The sequence below is a fragment of the Protomyctophum parallelum genome, assembly GCF_964188405.1.
Source record: "Protomyctophum parallelum genome assembly, chromosome: 7".
NCBI classification, from domain to species: domain Eukaryota; kingdom Metazoa; phylum Chordata; class Actinopteri; order Myctophiformes; family Myctophidae; genus Protomyctophum; species Protomyctophum parallelum.
In genome coordinates this window covers 40,264,084-40,280,954 of record NC_139705.1, presented here as the reverse complement: position 1 = coordinate 40,280,954, position 16,871 = coordinate 40,264,084, and the positions used below count along the sequence as shown (strand labels likewise).

The window sequence follows — 16,871 nt, the reverse complement described above, 5'->3', positions numbered from 1 at the left end:
TAACATTGACTGCAGAGATCCAGTCAGGGTACACGCTAAGCACACGCTAACCACTGACCCTGATGGCACATTCTAAGTAACCACACACTAAACCTACCACCGACTCTGCACAGATCAGGACAGTCACTCAGCACATGCCAAGCACATGCTAAGACTACCGCTGACTCTGCACATGTCAGGACACTCCAGACACAATAAGCACATGCTAATCACACGCTAAGCCTACCATTGTTGGCAGAAATCAGCCTATAAGCTTGTAACCATGTGCCAAGACTGTGCACGGATCAGGACAGTCAGAACACACTAAGCATGCACACGTTATAAGCCTACAGTCTGCACGGATCAGCACACGCTATGCCTATGACTGATCCAGCACAGATCAGCACTCGCCACAACACTATAAGCTTTCCGCTGTCTGCAAAGTTCAGTCAGTATGCTAAGCACATGCTAAGGACACACTAAGCATATACCACTAACTGCAAAGTTGCAGTCATGTACGCTAAGCACATGCTAAGTACACGCTAAGCCTACCACTACCTGCAAAGTTGCAGTCAGTACGCTAAGCACATGCTAAGCACACGCTAAGCCTACCACTGCCGGCAGTGATCACCACAAAGTATGACAGCTATACTGTCACTGTGGATTTGACTGGAGTGATTTCCCACGCAGCGCAGCGTGTCCTTACTTCAAACTTGTAACAAGGTGCAGTGGTTCTCAACATGAGGGATGTGTGATCCATGTGGATATTGCAATTGGGCCCCAAATAAATGACAAAACTGTAGATTTGAATGATACTGTACTAGGCATATGTAACTAAATGTCATGGTATTCTTTCTTTAAAAAGTTGCATTGATCCAAGCCAGAACACAATTGATTAATCTGTCTTTGTCTCTATCAATCTTGAAAATGCTACAGATTGGTGGGCCGCAAATGCTGTTGAGATTTTCAAGTGGGATTACTGGGCCCTGATCCAGAAAAGATTGTGAACCACTGGTCTAGTGTATCTCTGCACAGAGCTGTGTGTGATCATCTGGGTCACAGGAGGAGATAAGAAGTTCAACATCTTGCTCAGCGTGAGAGGTTTAGTAACATCTTCTACAGGGGTGGCCAAAAGGTAGATCGTGACCTACCAGCAGATCACAAAGGCTGTGCCGGTAAGCCACATCAAATGCCCCTAAAAAAAATAACAATTACAATTAAAAAATATATTTATAAACTAAAATCACAAAGCTCCTCTAAGGTGACTTGATATAGATTGACATCAAGAAGGGCCCGTCAAGGCTTCTATTGGCAATGCTTTGTTTTCAAGAGTGCATGTTGCTCGCAAACGTCGGTATTTCCATTTCAAAGGGCTATTCCAAAGGATTTTTTTTTCAGCAATGGGATAATTTATTTTTCGGTGCAGGGTATCTTGTTGAGCTGGTCATTTTAAAAAGTAGCTTTCAAGTCCCTGGAGCGTACCCCTGGAGCTTATTATTCACTTTTCACCAGCTATCTGCTGAGGTGCTTAGAACTTAGAAGTTACGATAGCTTTTTAAACCTCTCTCACCTTTAATTTAACCACATGATTCTTTATAATTCAGAAAAGTACATTAAAATAGTTTATTTCTGTAGCATTGAACTTCCTCGTGAATGAAATCCTATATACTTAGTTGACCGGGGTCCCACAGGGCTCTACACTTGGTTTACTCCTCTTTTCCCTCTATACCAAATCTCTTGGTCTCAAAAATAGAAACACACACACAACTGGTGGACCAGCTAGATTGTTCGCCCCATAGGGACACTATATGGTTCATTTGGTTAACACAAATGACTTTCATTTGAATCCATGCACCCAAGCATACTATCAGCGTTGGAAACACATCTTCTTTTGAAAAGATAATTCTTTACGAGGGTCTGAGGCTGATCCCCGGCCCACCTCCTGCCCTGGCTCTGAAGGGAACGGCGTGACATGAACCGTTGGTTCCAGCAAACCACTTCTGACTGCTTCAGAGCTCTGACCTCTGACCTTGGAGAGTAGTGACGTCGTCACGCCACTTGAGGCTCCTTCGAGTCGCGGCATTGTGGCTTCGTCCATGCGTGCGGTGCTCCCTGCTGATGCCGCGTCAGGAGAGAAAGAAACATGTCACGGCCTGCCCCCGTTGAATGTGTGAGTGACCACGACGTTGTCTGCTTGTCACATAACACCGTCACAAGGGAGTAAGCCGGTGCGGAGAGTGGGAGGGGACACCGGTGGTGACGTTGCGTTGTTGTTGTTGCGCTGTTTGGCTGGTGGCCTCCCCGCCCCTCCCTCTCTCCACTCCACCCACCCCCCCACCCACCCTCACCCTCCCTCTGCAGTAGACGTGCATCGCATTCAGAGCGAGCAGGCAGCAGGTGGAGATGACATCATCTGCACTGCAGCACACTGCAGCACTGGATCTGAACAAAGACATGTCAGCCTGCTGCTAACTACCCTCTCTCCGTCTCTGTCTCTCTCTGTCTCTCTATCCCTCGCTCGCCGTGTGTCTCTCTGTGTCTACCCCTCTCTCTCTCTCTCCCTCTCTCTCTGTCCTTCCCTCTGCGTGTGTACAGTATGTGTATGTCTCTCTCTCTGCGTCTCTCTCCCTCTGTCTTTGTCTCTATCTCTGTGCGTCTCTCTCCCTCTGTCTTTGTCTCTCCCTGTGTGTGTGTGTGTGTGTGTGTGTGTGTGTGTGTGTGTGTGTGTGTCTCTGCTCTCTCTCTCAGTCTCTTTCTTTCTCTCTCTCTCTCTCTCTCTCTCTCTCTCTCTCTCTCTCTATATCTATCTGTCATATCATCTCATTCTCTCTCTCATCTCAGTGACCTCATGGAGCCTAGACAGGCTGTGGGGTCGTGACCTACAATACCAGCAACTTCCACGCCCCCTCCCCCTCTCCTTCCCTGCAGTTCATCATGGTGGCCTGCAGAGGTGAAGGTGGATCCCACCAGGGCGGGGGGGAGGGGGGGGGGGGGGGGGGGTCTGCAGCATCAAGCGTCTCTTTGTTGGTGGCTCGGTGCTTGCCTGAGGAGTCTGTCCGCCTGACGGCGGCAGGGCTCGCCACGACAGGAAGCGCAGAGCGTATCATAGGGACGGGAATCCATTATTCATGGTGCGGCGTGCTGTCGCCAAACAGAAGTAATTATCATCCGGTGACATTATGTTTTGTTGCTGAACAATAGTGATGGCTTGACCTAACACCCCCCCACCCCTCCTTCTTTACACGTCAGCTTGCGGAGCGCACAGCCGTCACATCATCAGCCCTGCGCCAAGCCTAGAGTTCTGCCAACGTATACCACAGAGTGTAAATGTCACCGGGGCACGCTGTGAAGAGCTACTACTGTATACCTATACAGAGACTGCACATTGTTTACTCTCACAGTTACAAATGAGTGAATTAATGCTGTGTGTATCTACCCACCTAATTACCACCTATACAGTACCTATAGCTACATACATACATACACACACACACACACACACACACACACACACACACACACACACACACATACGTACATACATACATACATGTATACCTGCCAACCTACCTACCTAACAACCTACCTTCCTGCCTACCTATACCTACCTACTGTACCTACCTGCCTACCTACCTTCCTTCCTGCCTACCTACCTTCCTACCTGCCTGCCTATCTACCTACCTACTGCCTCTGTACAGTACCTGCCTATCTACCTGCATACCTACCTAGAGTACCTATACCAACCTACCTACCTACCTACCTACCTAGTATATGCCTGCCTGCCTGCCTGCCTGCCTGCCTGCCTACCTACCTGCCTGCCTACCTACATACCTACCTAGTATATGCCTGCCTGCCTACCTACTTGCCTGCCTGCCTACCTACGTACCTACCTAGTATCTATCTGTCTGTCTGTCTGTCTGTCTGTCTGTCTGTCTGTCTGTCTGTCTGTCTGTCTGTCTGTCTGTCTGTCTGTCTGTCTGTCTGTCTGTCTGTCTGTCTGTCTGTCTGTCTGTCTGTCTGTCTGTCTGTCTGCCTGCCTGCCTGCCTGCCTACCTACCTACCTACCTACCTACCAACCTACCTGCCTGCATTGCCTGCCTATACCTACCTTCATGTCTACCTATACCTACCTAACTACCTACCTACCTACATGCCTACCTGTCTACATGCCTACCTACCTGCATACAGTACCTGCCTACATGCCTGCCTATCTACCTACATGCCTGCCTACATGCATACCTGCCTACATGCCTGCCTGCCTACCTACCTACCTACCCACATGCCTACCTGCCTACAGTACCTGCCTACATGCCTGCCTATCTACCTGCCTGCCTACCTACATGCCTGTCTACCTACCTACATGCCTACCTAGCTGCATACCTGCCTACCTACCTACATGCCTACATACCTGCCTGCCTACCTACATGCCTGTCTACCTACCTACATGTCTACATACCTGCCTGCCTACCTACATGCCTGTCTACCTACCTACATGCCTACCTAGCTGCATACCTGCCTACCTACCTACATGGCTATCTACCTACCTACCTATATGCCTGTCTACCTACCTACAGTACCTGTCACCACAGAGCTTTCTCACGCAACACAACAATGGAGATTTATTAACTCCATATTTCTTCATTGTTTGCCTTTCCTCTCCCCACATTTTGCCGTGCGTGGAGTCCCTCTCCTCCCATTCATCAATAAGCCAATAGCATGCAGGCAGACCGTACACACGCATGCACGTCACACACACGTACACACGCGCACACACGTACACACGCACACATACACACACACACACACACACACACAGGCATGTTCCTGTCGCCTAGTTACCGCTCGGCAGCAGGTTGCCACAGAAACGGCCTCACAGTGGCTAAATGGGGAATGCTAATGCAGTCTTCTACGTTCCCTGCTGCAGTGGGCTCTCTGTGCCCAGTCCATTGCAATGTCTGTGCGCTCGTGTGCTTGTGCGTGTGTGCGTGTCCGGTGAACTGTTTCTCGTGCACTTCCTAAACGGACCTCCTGAAATGCCGTTTGCACAATGGTTTCACTCTTTCCAACTATTTTACACTCCACTTAATTTTTCAATTATAGACCTCAAGCCATAACATTTTACTTTCCGTGTACAAATTACTCATTTAAAGAGCCAGGCCTAAGAAGCCCCAGACCTAACCCATAAGAACACCGTTTACAGGTCATTACTCTGCTCTGTTCTCACCAGCTCATAAATTATGCAGCAATAATTCAAACTATATTTTAAAAAAAAAACTTTGTGAGTTGCACTTCCCAAAAGCAGCAACTGAAAAAAAAAACACGATTGATTGACGCCGAGTGCCCGACAGCCTCTCAGCCGGGCCTGTATGCACTCGCACAGAACAAAATACACCTCCATCCATCTTGATGAGTGAGAAGGCTGGCTTTCCAAGGACTACAGACAGGTGCCGGCTGATTGATTCCGTCGGGTCTGCCTGCTCGTACCCTCGTACCACATGAGGCTTGCGAAAGCCGCTGTCCACGGCGGACAGAGGAAGCAGGCCATGGGCCGAGGCAGGAGAGCGCGGCTGTAATGAGCTATACTTAATCAGCAGGAGAGGGCCCTTCATCCGCAGGCTCCGTCCATGGGAGCGCTGCATGTGTGTGAAGGGGTTGGACCCTTTCGACAAGCCTGCGCTCACTGGAACAATCATCCCGTCTTGTATTAGTCTGCCGGGACCGTGTTGATGGAGTGCCGGGGAGAGATGGAGGCAGGAACCATTAGCCGATGACTGATGAGCTTTAAAGGTTATTTGAGTAAAGCCAATTGTTTTGATGAAGTTAATGATTGATGCTATTGTTATCGCCAACGTCCCCGGGAGATTAATAATGATTACGCCCCGATTTTATGTCTGCCAAAAGGTAGAAAATGAGCTCGCCGTCAGGCAGAGGGGGCTGCATGTTGTTCTTAAATGGGTTTTGTCACGTCCCCAAGTCGAGTCACGATGCCTTGAAGCTGCTTAGCGACCTTCGGAAACCAGCAGCCCAGTGCAGCTTGAGGGAGCACTCCTCAGGACACACAGGTGGTTTGTGTTGGTCTCTTTTTTGTCACTGTTGGCTGGATGCCGCACAGTGGCGTGCATGTGTGCGTACATTGTGTGTCTACTTTAAGCCACTTAAACCCTACAGTATACTTTGTTGACCGGCGTCCCCCAGGGTTCTATACTTTTTCCCATCACAACAAGACAGGTTGTGATCTTGGAAATCTTCCATTATAGATCCGCTATTTTCTGCTACATACCTACAACTTGTGCCTGCGAAATGCGAATTCTCGCCTATTTGTGCATGAGTGTGCGTTTGTTTGGCCACACTGACATGTCATCCCCTCTCTTGTTCTCTTCTCTCCAGATAACCAGTTCAGAATGTCCATCCTGGAGCGCTTGGAGCAGATGGAGAGACGGATGGCGGAGATGGCCAGCCACCAGCAGCAGAGCAGCGGAGGCATGGGCGGCTCAGGGGGCGCAGGGGGAGGAGGAGCTGGGGGAGGGGCTGCTGGAGGAGGAGGAGGAGGCAGCCAGTCACAGGTAAAAGGGGAGGTACCAGATGTTGTAGCTCATATCCATAACTCCTCAATTTATCAAAAGTGGGTGCTGTGGCAGTGGCACCCTAAAGGTGCCTTGACACTAGTTCAGGGATGCGTCAGAATACATTTTTTGGAGTTTATAAAAGTCACTTGCACTTTACTTGGTGCATTATTTTTAGTACACCAAGTCTCTTCACCAAATATAGCAGATACAGTATACAAGCTCACAATGCGTATTGTGAGCTGAGATCTGCTATATTTGGTGAATGTTCCCCCCAGGATAGGGATGCTGGGGTTTAAGTGGCCAAATATAACAATTATTTTCATTCTATCGTAGTGGAAACTGATATTCTTTCAAGTTTTACTCATGACATGACACGGACCGTTAATATGACACAAGGTGCTATAAAGTAAGGGTGACGTGAATGAAAACAGTTATTTAGAGGGGTGACCTGAGCCAAAACTGTCCTAGTCTTAAATGATGCCAGCCAATCAGAGATCTCTACCTAGTACCTACCGATTGCATTTAAAAATGCAAGGTAGTTGATAGAACGGCTTATATGAAGGACCAACGCTAAATATTCTGCAATGGAGTTTGTTTGTTTTTTAACCCATTCTGAACGGGCACCCATTTTGGTGTTAGCATCATGTTATGCTTTAGCTATTGAAAAATAGCAGATCTACAAGCTCATATCGCGCCACCGAGTGGCGCGATACGAGCTTGTAGGTCTGCTATTTTTTGAAAAATCGAAGAACGACTGACATTTTTTAGAATCTGATCTCAGGTCAGAATGGGTTAATCAGACCAGTGTGTGTCCAGTGGAAACCTCGTATGAATCTGATCTCAGGTCAGAATGGGTTAATGATGTAGTCTCCACCGTGCAGTCTCCACCACATGAACCATAGCATCCCTAGTCATAATTGGCTGTGAAAATATCTGTGAAAATATCCAAGAAACATGCAAGCTTATACAAGCCAGTGTAGAGCGTAGTTGCAATTATATCTGCTATTTTTGGCAGGCGTTCCCGACACAAAGTCTCCATGATTATCCTGTAGTGTGAGCACCAGGCCATACCATTAAAGTTATTCCAACCTTATCCTTATGCCTTACCATAAAAGGCTGTATAGTGTATAGTAAACAGAGGCAGTGTTTTACAGAATAGTTACTCTACACAGAGAGAATACAGAATGACTCCAGGACAAATCCGTTTCTCTTTTGCTTTTCTCTGTGTGCGTGCAGTGCTTATCGGGTCAGAACCAGGCCAGCAGCTCCTTCGAGAGCCGCGTGGTGGTGGTGTGTGAGAAGATGATGAGTCGGGCCTGCTGGGCCAAGTCCAAACATCTCATCCACTCCAAGACCTTCAGAGGAATGACCCTGCTCCACCTGGCGGCAGGCCAGGGCTACGCCACGCTCATCCAGACTCTCATCAAGTGGCGGTGAGGATGTCATCGATTATACAAAAAGAATAGGTCATGTCATGAAACAATCGATTCATCTGTCCCTATTTTTGTTTGTTTTTGTCAGATAACCCAATGAACCAATATTTTATTATATAATGTGAATAAAAGTGTGGATATATTTTATCTTGGCGTTCAGACTCGCTCCCTGCTCAGACATAATTAGATAACCATCATTAACCATTAAAACTCATTCACTGCCAGATTAAATAATAATAATTATATAATCCCCCCTCCAGCACCAAGCATGCTGACAGCATTGACCTGGAGCTGGAGGTGGACCCTCTCAACGTCGACCACTTCTCCTGCACACCTCTGGTGAGTGTAAATGTGGAAACCTACTGTAGTGATCCTCCATCGGCTTCCAATGGTATATCAATGTACAGTACTGAATGGGACATCAGGTTTAATCAGACTATTGAATGGTGACCTACCAAGATCTCAGTAGCTGTCATTGTCCGACGTTGCGTTGGTCGTGTTGTCTGACTAGGTGACTTCTAACCCTAACCCTAACCCTAAACTAAATCTAAATACAAGATTTAGAAACGTTTAGTAATTTTAGTAAGACCAAAACGTAATTGCCCAGACTCTTCTTCAACGAAGATGGTGAAAGCAAACATTTTTTGTTCTGTACTTATACAAACAATTGTACCACCTGTTTGGGGGAAGGAAGCCGGGAGGGGGATAATTGTCACTGCATGTAGTCCTATGGGCTGGGGCGGCACCTGTCAGCAGGGAGGAGTAGGACGAAGGCTCTACGTCCTCACTGGGATGTGAGTCGGTAGGATACAATAAATGCATGTGGGGAGGAAACAATTGACATTTGGCATACAGACTAAATTGGGGAGAAAAAGTTTTAAAGCCAAGCTGAACGAATAGAACTTTTCTGTTGATCTGCTGGCTGACCTCGCTGCTGCCTCTTTCAACAGATGTGGGCATGTGCGCTGGGTCACCTGGAGGCGGCGGTCGTCCTGTACAAATGGGACCGCCGTGCACTGGCGATCCCCGACTCCCTGGGCCGCATGCCCCTCTCCATCGCCCGGTCCCGCGGCCACACCAAGCTGGCCGAGTGTCTGGAGCAGCTGCAGAGGGAAGAGCAGCAGACCCCCGTCCCTCTTCCGCCCGCGAGCCGCATGTCCTTCTCCCCTGCCCCCGATGCCACCGCCACAGACAACTGGATGGTCCAGTGGGCCAATGACACCGTAGTCGCAGCCAGCGGGAAGAAAGGTGGCTCTGCCTCCACCACCACCTCCACCAGCGCCAGCAACCTCAACCCAGGTCAGTGGACAAAGCTTTTGTCTGTCTTGCATGCATGCGTGCGTGCGTGCGTGCGTGCGTGCGTGCGTGCGTGCGTGCGTGCGTGCGTGCGTGCGGCTACTATTAAGCAGTTACAGGTAGTGAAATTGAAAGCGATGAAACCAAAAAGCAGACAAAACTGGAACACTATAAAATCAATCATAATTCAATATCCGTGGAGTTCTCTCTCCTGATCATTTTTGTTATTATACATTGTGTAACATGTTTTATTTATGTATTAAGTAGCGGAAGTGGATTAATGGACAGCAAGGCAGTCATTATCGATAAATAAACCTCTTCAGGATGACTCAAGACCACTCCACTCCGAGGATATATTTCTAAATCATTACCACCTCGCTGTTCATTATCGCTTATTATAAGTGAGTGTAAGAGTGAAAGATGAGTCACATTTTAGTGAAAGCTTCCTGGGGAAATCAAACCAACAGTGACTTCTACCTGCATGTCATTGTCTTACTCTTTTATAGCATTTAAGTGGGCACAGGGGGCACCAATTATGTTCACAATGCATGACACATGGGTTACACCAGCTTAACTCTTACAGCCACTATCAACCTGGGGTCCATATTTATAGGCAAAAGTAGTCCGAAATGGGTTTTCTTTACTCTAAAACTCACAAAGCAATGCAACGAATTGCATCATTCGTACAACGAAATATATATAGGGCTTAGGTCTTGCACAATGTGACCAAACCTCGAAACAAATCCTGTTTCAGCATGTAATATTTGAACATTATGTTCACTTCACATGCTGAGTGAGCTCGCACTAATCCTAAAAGGTCGAACACAGCAAATTAAACCAATCATATATCATTCATATTAATTAAACCAATAGTCATAAAATCCATATTTCATATTTTCCCTTAGAGTGGCTTAAGAATTCTTAAGTCAGCACTTCCACTTCCAAGGGCTATTTTATACTTTGTCACACGTCTCCTTTGACAGAAATGTTACTCGACCAAAACGACCTATATTTCAACTGGGGAAAAAGTGCCTTTTGCCACAGTTTTCCAGTTGAAACTCGAGCGAACAACAAAGTGTAATTTAGCCTTTGTACAGTGGCCATGGAGTCTATGACCCCACAAATCTCCTGCCGTTTGTCGCTTTGCGCACTCATTATTTCGCGCTGCTTTTCCTTGCAGACTTGAGAAGGCCACGATCAGAGCCCTCCAACTACTACAGCAGCGAGTGTCAGAGAGACCTACCGCAGGCCAAGAAACACAAACCCAACCCAGAACTGTTTCAGGCCCGGCCCGACAAGGCCATGTCGGTCCCTCTGAGCCTAGAGCAGCAGCAGCTCCACAAGCTGTCGCCCAGCCCCAAGAGCATGTCCTCGGAAGGCCTCAGCCCGGACAAGGGCCTCTCCGGAGGGGGGGCCAGCACAGGGGGGGCGGCCAGATGGAGCTCCCGGGAGACTTTCTCTGGCAGCGGTGGCTCTGGTAGGAAAGGGTCAGGGGGCGGCGGCGCCAGCAGCATGGGGAAGGAGAAGCTGGCTAATCGGCTACGACAGCGAGAGCAGCTGGGCATGCTGGTGATGGCAGACAGAGAGATGGTGGACACCGACCTGCTCTCCTACCGAGAAGACCTGGAGAACCAGGACTGTCTCACGCAGATGGACGACTTGCAGGTGAGAGAAGGAACTTGTCTTGTCTCTCATTAACCACTTAAAGATGGAGAGCCATGATCCACCCCCCCCCCCCCACACACACACACACACACACCCCTAAAACATGATCATCAGGTACTAGTACTACGATATACTTTTCTACAGAAAGTGTTAAAATTATGTTTTATGTGGCCCCACCCACCAGTTCATCAAGTATACCTGGTTTTCACCTTAGCACCACCCACCTGATCTTAAGCCTCGACCACAGCTGTGGGTTGTATGATAATGGTGGAGGGGTTAGGGGAGGAGTTAGGGTTATGATGTCACAATAAAGGATTTTTTGATTGGGCCTTTTGACTCAAAGGCGTTCAGCTTTCAGGAACAAACCATAAATACAGGGAAGACATCATTGAATATTCTAACCACTCCATTAGAGTCATGTTAACTCCATAGACACATACAAAACAGAAAAGTACAAAAATCACGGCACTCCATCTTTAAACCCCAGGATCCATATTCTAAGGGGAATCCTTTGCAGTGACACATGTTGTATAAGATAAGATCTGCTATTTTCTGTGAAGATATTTAATGTAGAGCAAAAACACTAGAAAATAACCCTGAGGGACTCCACTCAACCGTTTGGGTTTAACTTTCATGTCCTACCCAAGATTTGAACTCGTGCTGAGCCCTCAAACTTTTTTCGAATCATTTTGACACATATACAAATATAACGTAAGGATCTGGAGTGTCAGTTTGGTATTCACTTGATCATTGTTTGCAAACCGTCATGTCGGTTTATTGGAATTGTTTATGTAAACTGTAAAAAGTGTCCTGTAAGTCCATATGGGCTGGGCTTCTTCGGAAGCATGACACTTAAATAAAGAATCAATCAATCAATCTATAATATGCTTATGTTTATGCATTTTTGTCAATGGTGCCAGCTTGTTCACAGAACTAGAGTATAGCGTTATCAGTTATAGTTTTGAATTTAATTATATTTTTCCGCTCTGGAAATGTCTCTGATTACTCATCTTGATTGACGCTACTGAGACTCAGACAGTAGAGTGCATACTGGCGCCAACCTTTTTTGGCGGGGGGGGGGGATCAACGTGGCTGATAAGAATCTATTTAATTGGCCTAATGTGAAATTGAATGTTAATGTGTTAATGTAATGCACTTCACGTTCGTATTTGTAGATACGTGTGTGTGTGTGTGTGTGTGTGTGTGTGTGTGTGTGTTTGTGTGTGTTTGCTCGGGCATGTGCGTGCGCGCATGTGTTACACTTTGTTACTGTAGCGCTGCGCTTCTTTCCACCACGTGTATCAAAGAAGCACTCTTTCCACCACGTGTATCAAAGAAGCACTCTTCCTGCATTGATAGTTTCCTGAAGCATGGTTTATCTACTCCATCATGCCAGGGTGACGCTTGCCAAAATGAACAGAACGTAGGCGGGTGATATATCTACATTCTACATATCCCTTAACTAGGCTGGACATGAGAGGCTGCCAGAATGAAAGGCTTTGCATCTCGTTCAGCCTCTACAGTAGCCTACAGTACATCAACTAAGATACAGGGTCTGTGGAAAACTGTGTGACTTGTATGTTGTGTTCCAAGGGTTGAGTCACGAGTTGTAGCACTTTTCTCTGAGAGAATAGCAACTGTCCCTAGTCGGCTCACACACACACACGCGTGCGCACACGCACGCACGCACGCACGCACACACGCACGTGTGCTAGGCATACATAGCTTCGCTGTTGACCTCCATCACTGCATAATAAAGTCCCTCCATTGATCCAGTCCAGCAGCCATCCATCTCAGTCTCACCAGGTCAGTGAGCTATGAAGATCTGGATCAGGCCTCTCAATAACATCATTACCACCAGCATTATTCTCTCCATTATCATTAACGCCAGTCATTTTTCATCCACACTCACACTGCCAAACATTGCTGCATCCTTCAGAACAAATAAGCAGCACAATCACCAGATGACCCATGAGGCTAAGGAGAGATCCAAACCACAGCACATTGACTGAGGCTATGGTCACACTGGCTGCCACAATCTGAATTTGTATCCAGATTGGTCATTAGATTAGATTAGATTTGAAATGCGGACACAAATCTGGGCATTCAGGTGCTGAAGCCTAATTTACCCATTTTGGGGCGGGAACCCCTTTTGGTGTTAGCATCATGTCATGCTTTAGCTATTGAAAAATAGCAGATCTACGAGCTTGTAGGTCTGCTATTTTTGAAAAATCGAAGAACGACTGCCATAGAAACATAGAAGACATTTTTAGAATCTGATCTCAGGTCAAAATGGGTTAAGGGGTTTTCACATCAAGCTCTATCCTATATCCTATCCTGTAAAGAAACCGAGCTCTGCCCGTCACACTCTCTGGAAAATTACTTTTGAAACTGGACAGATTCAGAATCAATGTGTGACCTATTGAGACCTGTATGACAACAGAACAGAACCTGATCAACCCGCACATTAGAAGTCATGGGATACACAGAAAAACCACTTATATTATCCAAATAGGCTATGAAGGTGAACAAGAAACACAGTTGAAGATGTGATTGTAATGTAGATTGAAACGTAGTTCTCGGATATGGATTAGTAACTACTATAACTTGTGTGACGCCGTGTGGTCAGTATAGGCAATACGATTTGTTTTATTAAGATAAATAAATGTGGAGATAAGGGGTTACTACCCAATAGCAATGCTATGTTTTTCAGTCTGGACACTGTCTAATATAAGGGGTGTTCACACTATGCACTAAAACTATAAAGATATTTGGTGAGCAAAAATATGAAGCATTACTCACGCCTATGTCTTTACGTCGTTACCACAGCGACCAATGCAATGCACATAGTTTGACAATGACCGAATGCACAAATCCGATCCGATGACATTGTGGATTGCATTTGCCTGGCTACAGTCTGAACGAAAGCCTGTTGGTTCTGTTGATCAGATGAGCGTGGCTGTTCTTCCTCCCGTGCAGGTGAACATGATGACTCTGGCGGAACACATCATAGATGCCACGCCGGAGCGGATCAAGCGGGAGAACTTCTCCAGCACGGACGCGATCCCGTTGGACACCAGTGGAGTGAGCAACACCATGAACTGGCTGGCCAACTACCTGGGAGACGTGGAGCAGCTGCCCAGCATCATCCACCTGCGGTGAGGATGGAACGCTTGGTGCATCTGTGGCATTTTACATTTTAGCTTCTCCCCACTTCTCAAAAAAGAAGATGTGTTTTGGAAAACTGTTAGGATTTATGACTTTTTTTGAATGGGCCTTATACAGTAGGTCTTATTCTGAAGAGAGAACAAAAAAACCCATTTGTTTTTTCATGGCTGTAGTCAGATTGAGGCCTGTTCTATTCTCTAGTCGACGGGAGACACAGACCACCAAAATCTATACGCAACCCACCCAGGCATTGATGAGTTTAACCTTGTATTGCAGTGTGTGTTTTCACTTATCACTTATCTTTTGAGAAACAGACAGAGGTACATTTTATTCAAATTTGCACGTATTACTAGTTGGAGACAGCGGTGACTTGAAGAGCAAAAATATGTACAGTATGAGTAGAGCAACGTAGAAAATTACCCTGTTGTGACGCCAAATTCAAGATTCATGTTCACTTGCTCAGCTTTGCCGGTATAGAGCGTCGCAGTCCCGCCCCCTTTCAGAACGACGAGTGGCGCAGGAAATGATTCTCCATTCATTTTCTCCATAGGCTTTTCAAAAAGTATTTATTTAAAGACGGTTACGCCGCGGACAAAGCCAACTCGGATCGTGACAAATGATGACAATAATTACAATGTTTTGGGCCGATCAAATAATTAGTAAGAAGAAAAACAAAACAAATAGTCTTGTATCCTGCCTTTATTTTTATTTTATTTTCTTCTTTCAAATTATTTGATCGGCACAACATATTGTGTTTGTTGTCATGATTTGTCACGATCCGAGTTGGCTTTGTCCGCGGCGTAACCGTCTTTATATAAATACTTTTTGAAAAGCTTATGGAGAAAATTAATGGAGAATCATTTCCTGGGCCACTCGTCATTCTGAAAGGGGGCGGGCCTGCGACGCTCTATAACAGAGAGAAGATAGAGAGGGGGGCTATACCTGTAACTGGATTGAATGCATATACCGTAATTTCCGGACTATAAGCCGCGGCTTTTTACCCATGATTTGAACCCTGCGGCTTATACAACGGTGCGGCTAATCTATGGATTTTTACAGCTAACGCAGAGCCATCTCAGGCTCTGAGCTAACGTAGCTGCGGCTTATAGTCCGGTGCGGCTTATAGTCCGGTGCGGCTTGTATATGGGATTTTCCCTAAATTTGGCTGGTGCGGCTTATATTCAGGTGCGGCTTATAGTCCGGAAATTACGGTAGCTGGTTGACATCAATAGTTTAATGTGATTATGGCAGTAAACCAAGTTTATGTTTTACTCAAAAGTCAGGTTTTGCTTTTAATTAGCATTTCCCTGGTGGTCTTTAGCCTGCATGCATAAAGGTTCCAATGTTTTCTTCCCCCACAGATCTCTGTACAGCGAGCCCCTGACCCCATCCTCCAACCCCAGCCTCAGTCCAGGGGGGTCTCCGCTGAGAGAAGCTCCCCTGGAGAGGTCTGCCCTGCCCTCCCCGGCGGACTGGAGCGAGTTCATCAACGCCTCCAACAGCAAGGTGGAGCGAGACCTGGCCCAGCTGACTCTGTCGGACCCCGAGCAGAGAGAGTTGTACGAGGCCGCCCGCCTGGTACAAACCGCCTTCCGCAAGTACAAGGTACAGGCCAGCTGGCTCGGGTGTCATGTGACGCGTGTTCACCCGCCTCCCGCTGTGGGCGAGGTTACGCTGTGTTAGATTTATAGGACGCGTATGAGGGGTTTCACTTGGCATTAACGACGGATGACATGTGCCAGCAGGGGGACATGCCGACTGGTTCATCTGGGTGCGAGCTTCAGAGGTGCAACGCAGAATATCTCCCTTTCTGGGAGATATTCCACAAATGTTCTATCCACATTAATATATTTTTGTCTCCACCTCTGTCTGTGTTTCTCTCCTTTGTATATACAGTACTGTGTATATATATATATATATATATATTTTTTTTTTTATACATGTACGTAGCAACTCTGATAAATACTAATCTATTTGTATGGTATGAAGTTCAAAGTCCTCTGGCCCTGTGGTTTCAGCATGGGAACGATGGCTTGAGCGGAGCATGGCCTGCACTGCCCCCCATACACCCCCCATACCCCCGCTCCGATTAAAACTGATTAAGCTCACCTCCTTTTCAATATCTATCTCTTTCTCTCTCTCTGTCTCTCTCTCCCCCCGTGTAAGTCACCTGCGTTGGTTGCCGCTGCTGCCTGCCCTTAATTAGCACAACACACACACTGCCAAGTCCCGCGCTCTCCCCGACCCCCGTGCCTCCCCTCGCTACCCCTCCCCCCTGTGGCTCGTTTTAATGAGTTTCCGTGTATCAAACTGTTCGCTGTCATTCACATCCTCTCTTGTTGTTACCCCTCTGCCGGCTGGCTCTTAGGTGGACGGCTGTCTCTCTCTCTGTCCCCCCACCTGCCCCCACCCCAGCCCGGCCGGCACAGAGCCCAAAGCGGAGAGTCTCACAGCCGCAGTGCAGCAGCAGCTCACCCAACTCGCCTGGCCCCCTTTTGGCCTCCAGCGAGGCCTGGAGTTACGTGGGGCTAAGGGCGGACACCTTCCAGGGGTGTCGTGGGTCATGGGCCAAACTGGAGGGTTCCGCAGGGAGAGAGCTGACAGAGGCTTGTCATGACCTTTGTGGCAGCACAATGGCTCCTATATTTGTCACCTCTGACCTCTCCCCACTCTACTCTCCCCACAGGGAAGGCCACTCCGAGAGCAACAGGAAGTAGCCGCAGCCGTTATCCAACGTTGCTACAAGAAGTACAAACAGGTAGGT

At 47.3% G+C, this 16,871-nt stretch overlaps 1 protein-coding gene across 1 annotated transcript in view; it reads left to right on the top strand.

Annotated features, from left to right (window-relative positions):
* camta1a (calmodulin binding transcription activator 1a) overlaps positions 1 to 16,871 on the top strand; it is a gene marked incomplete at both ends in the record, with an annotated part of 491,338 nt that overhangs the window by 468,898 nt on the left and 5,569 nt on the right. Inside the window, 8 exons of the mRNA XM_083769830.1 lie at positions 6,367 to 6,542; positions 7,782 to 7,978; positions 8,239 to 8,317; positions 8,929 to 9,277; positions 10,455 to 10,939; positions 13,919 to 14,097; positions 15,469 to 15,712; positions 16,794 to 16,865. Coding sequence (XP_083625956.1) covers positions 6,367 to 6,542; positions 7,782 to 7,978; positions 8,239 to 8,317; positions 8,929 to 9,277; positions 10,455 to 10,939; positions 13,919 to 14,097; positions 15,469 to 15,712; positions 16,794 to 16,865 — 1,781 coding nt within the window. The remainder of the gene's footprint in view (positions 1 to 6,366; positions 6,543 to 7,781; positions 7,979 to 8,238; positions 8,318 to 8,928; positions 9,278 to 10,454; positions 10,940 to 13,918; positions 14,098 to 15,468; positions 15,713 to 16,793; positions 16,866 to 16,871) is intronic.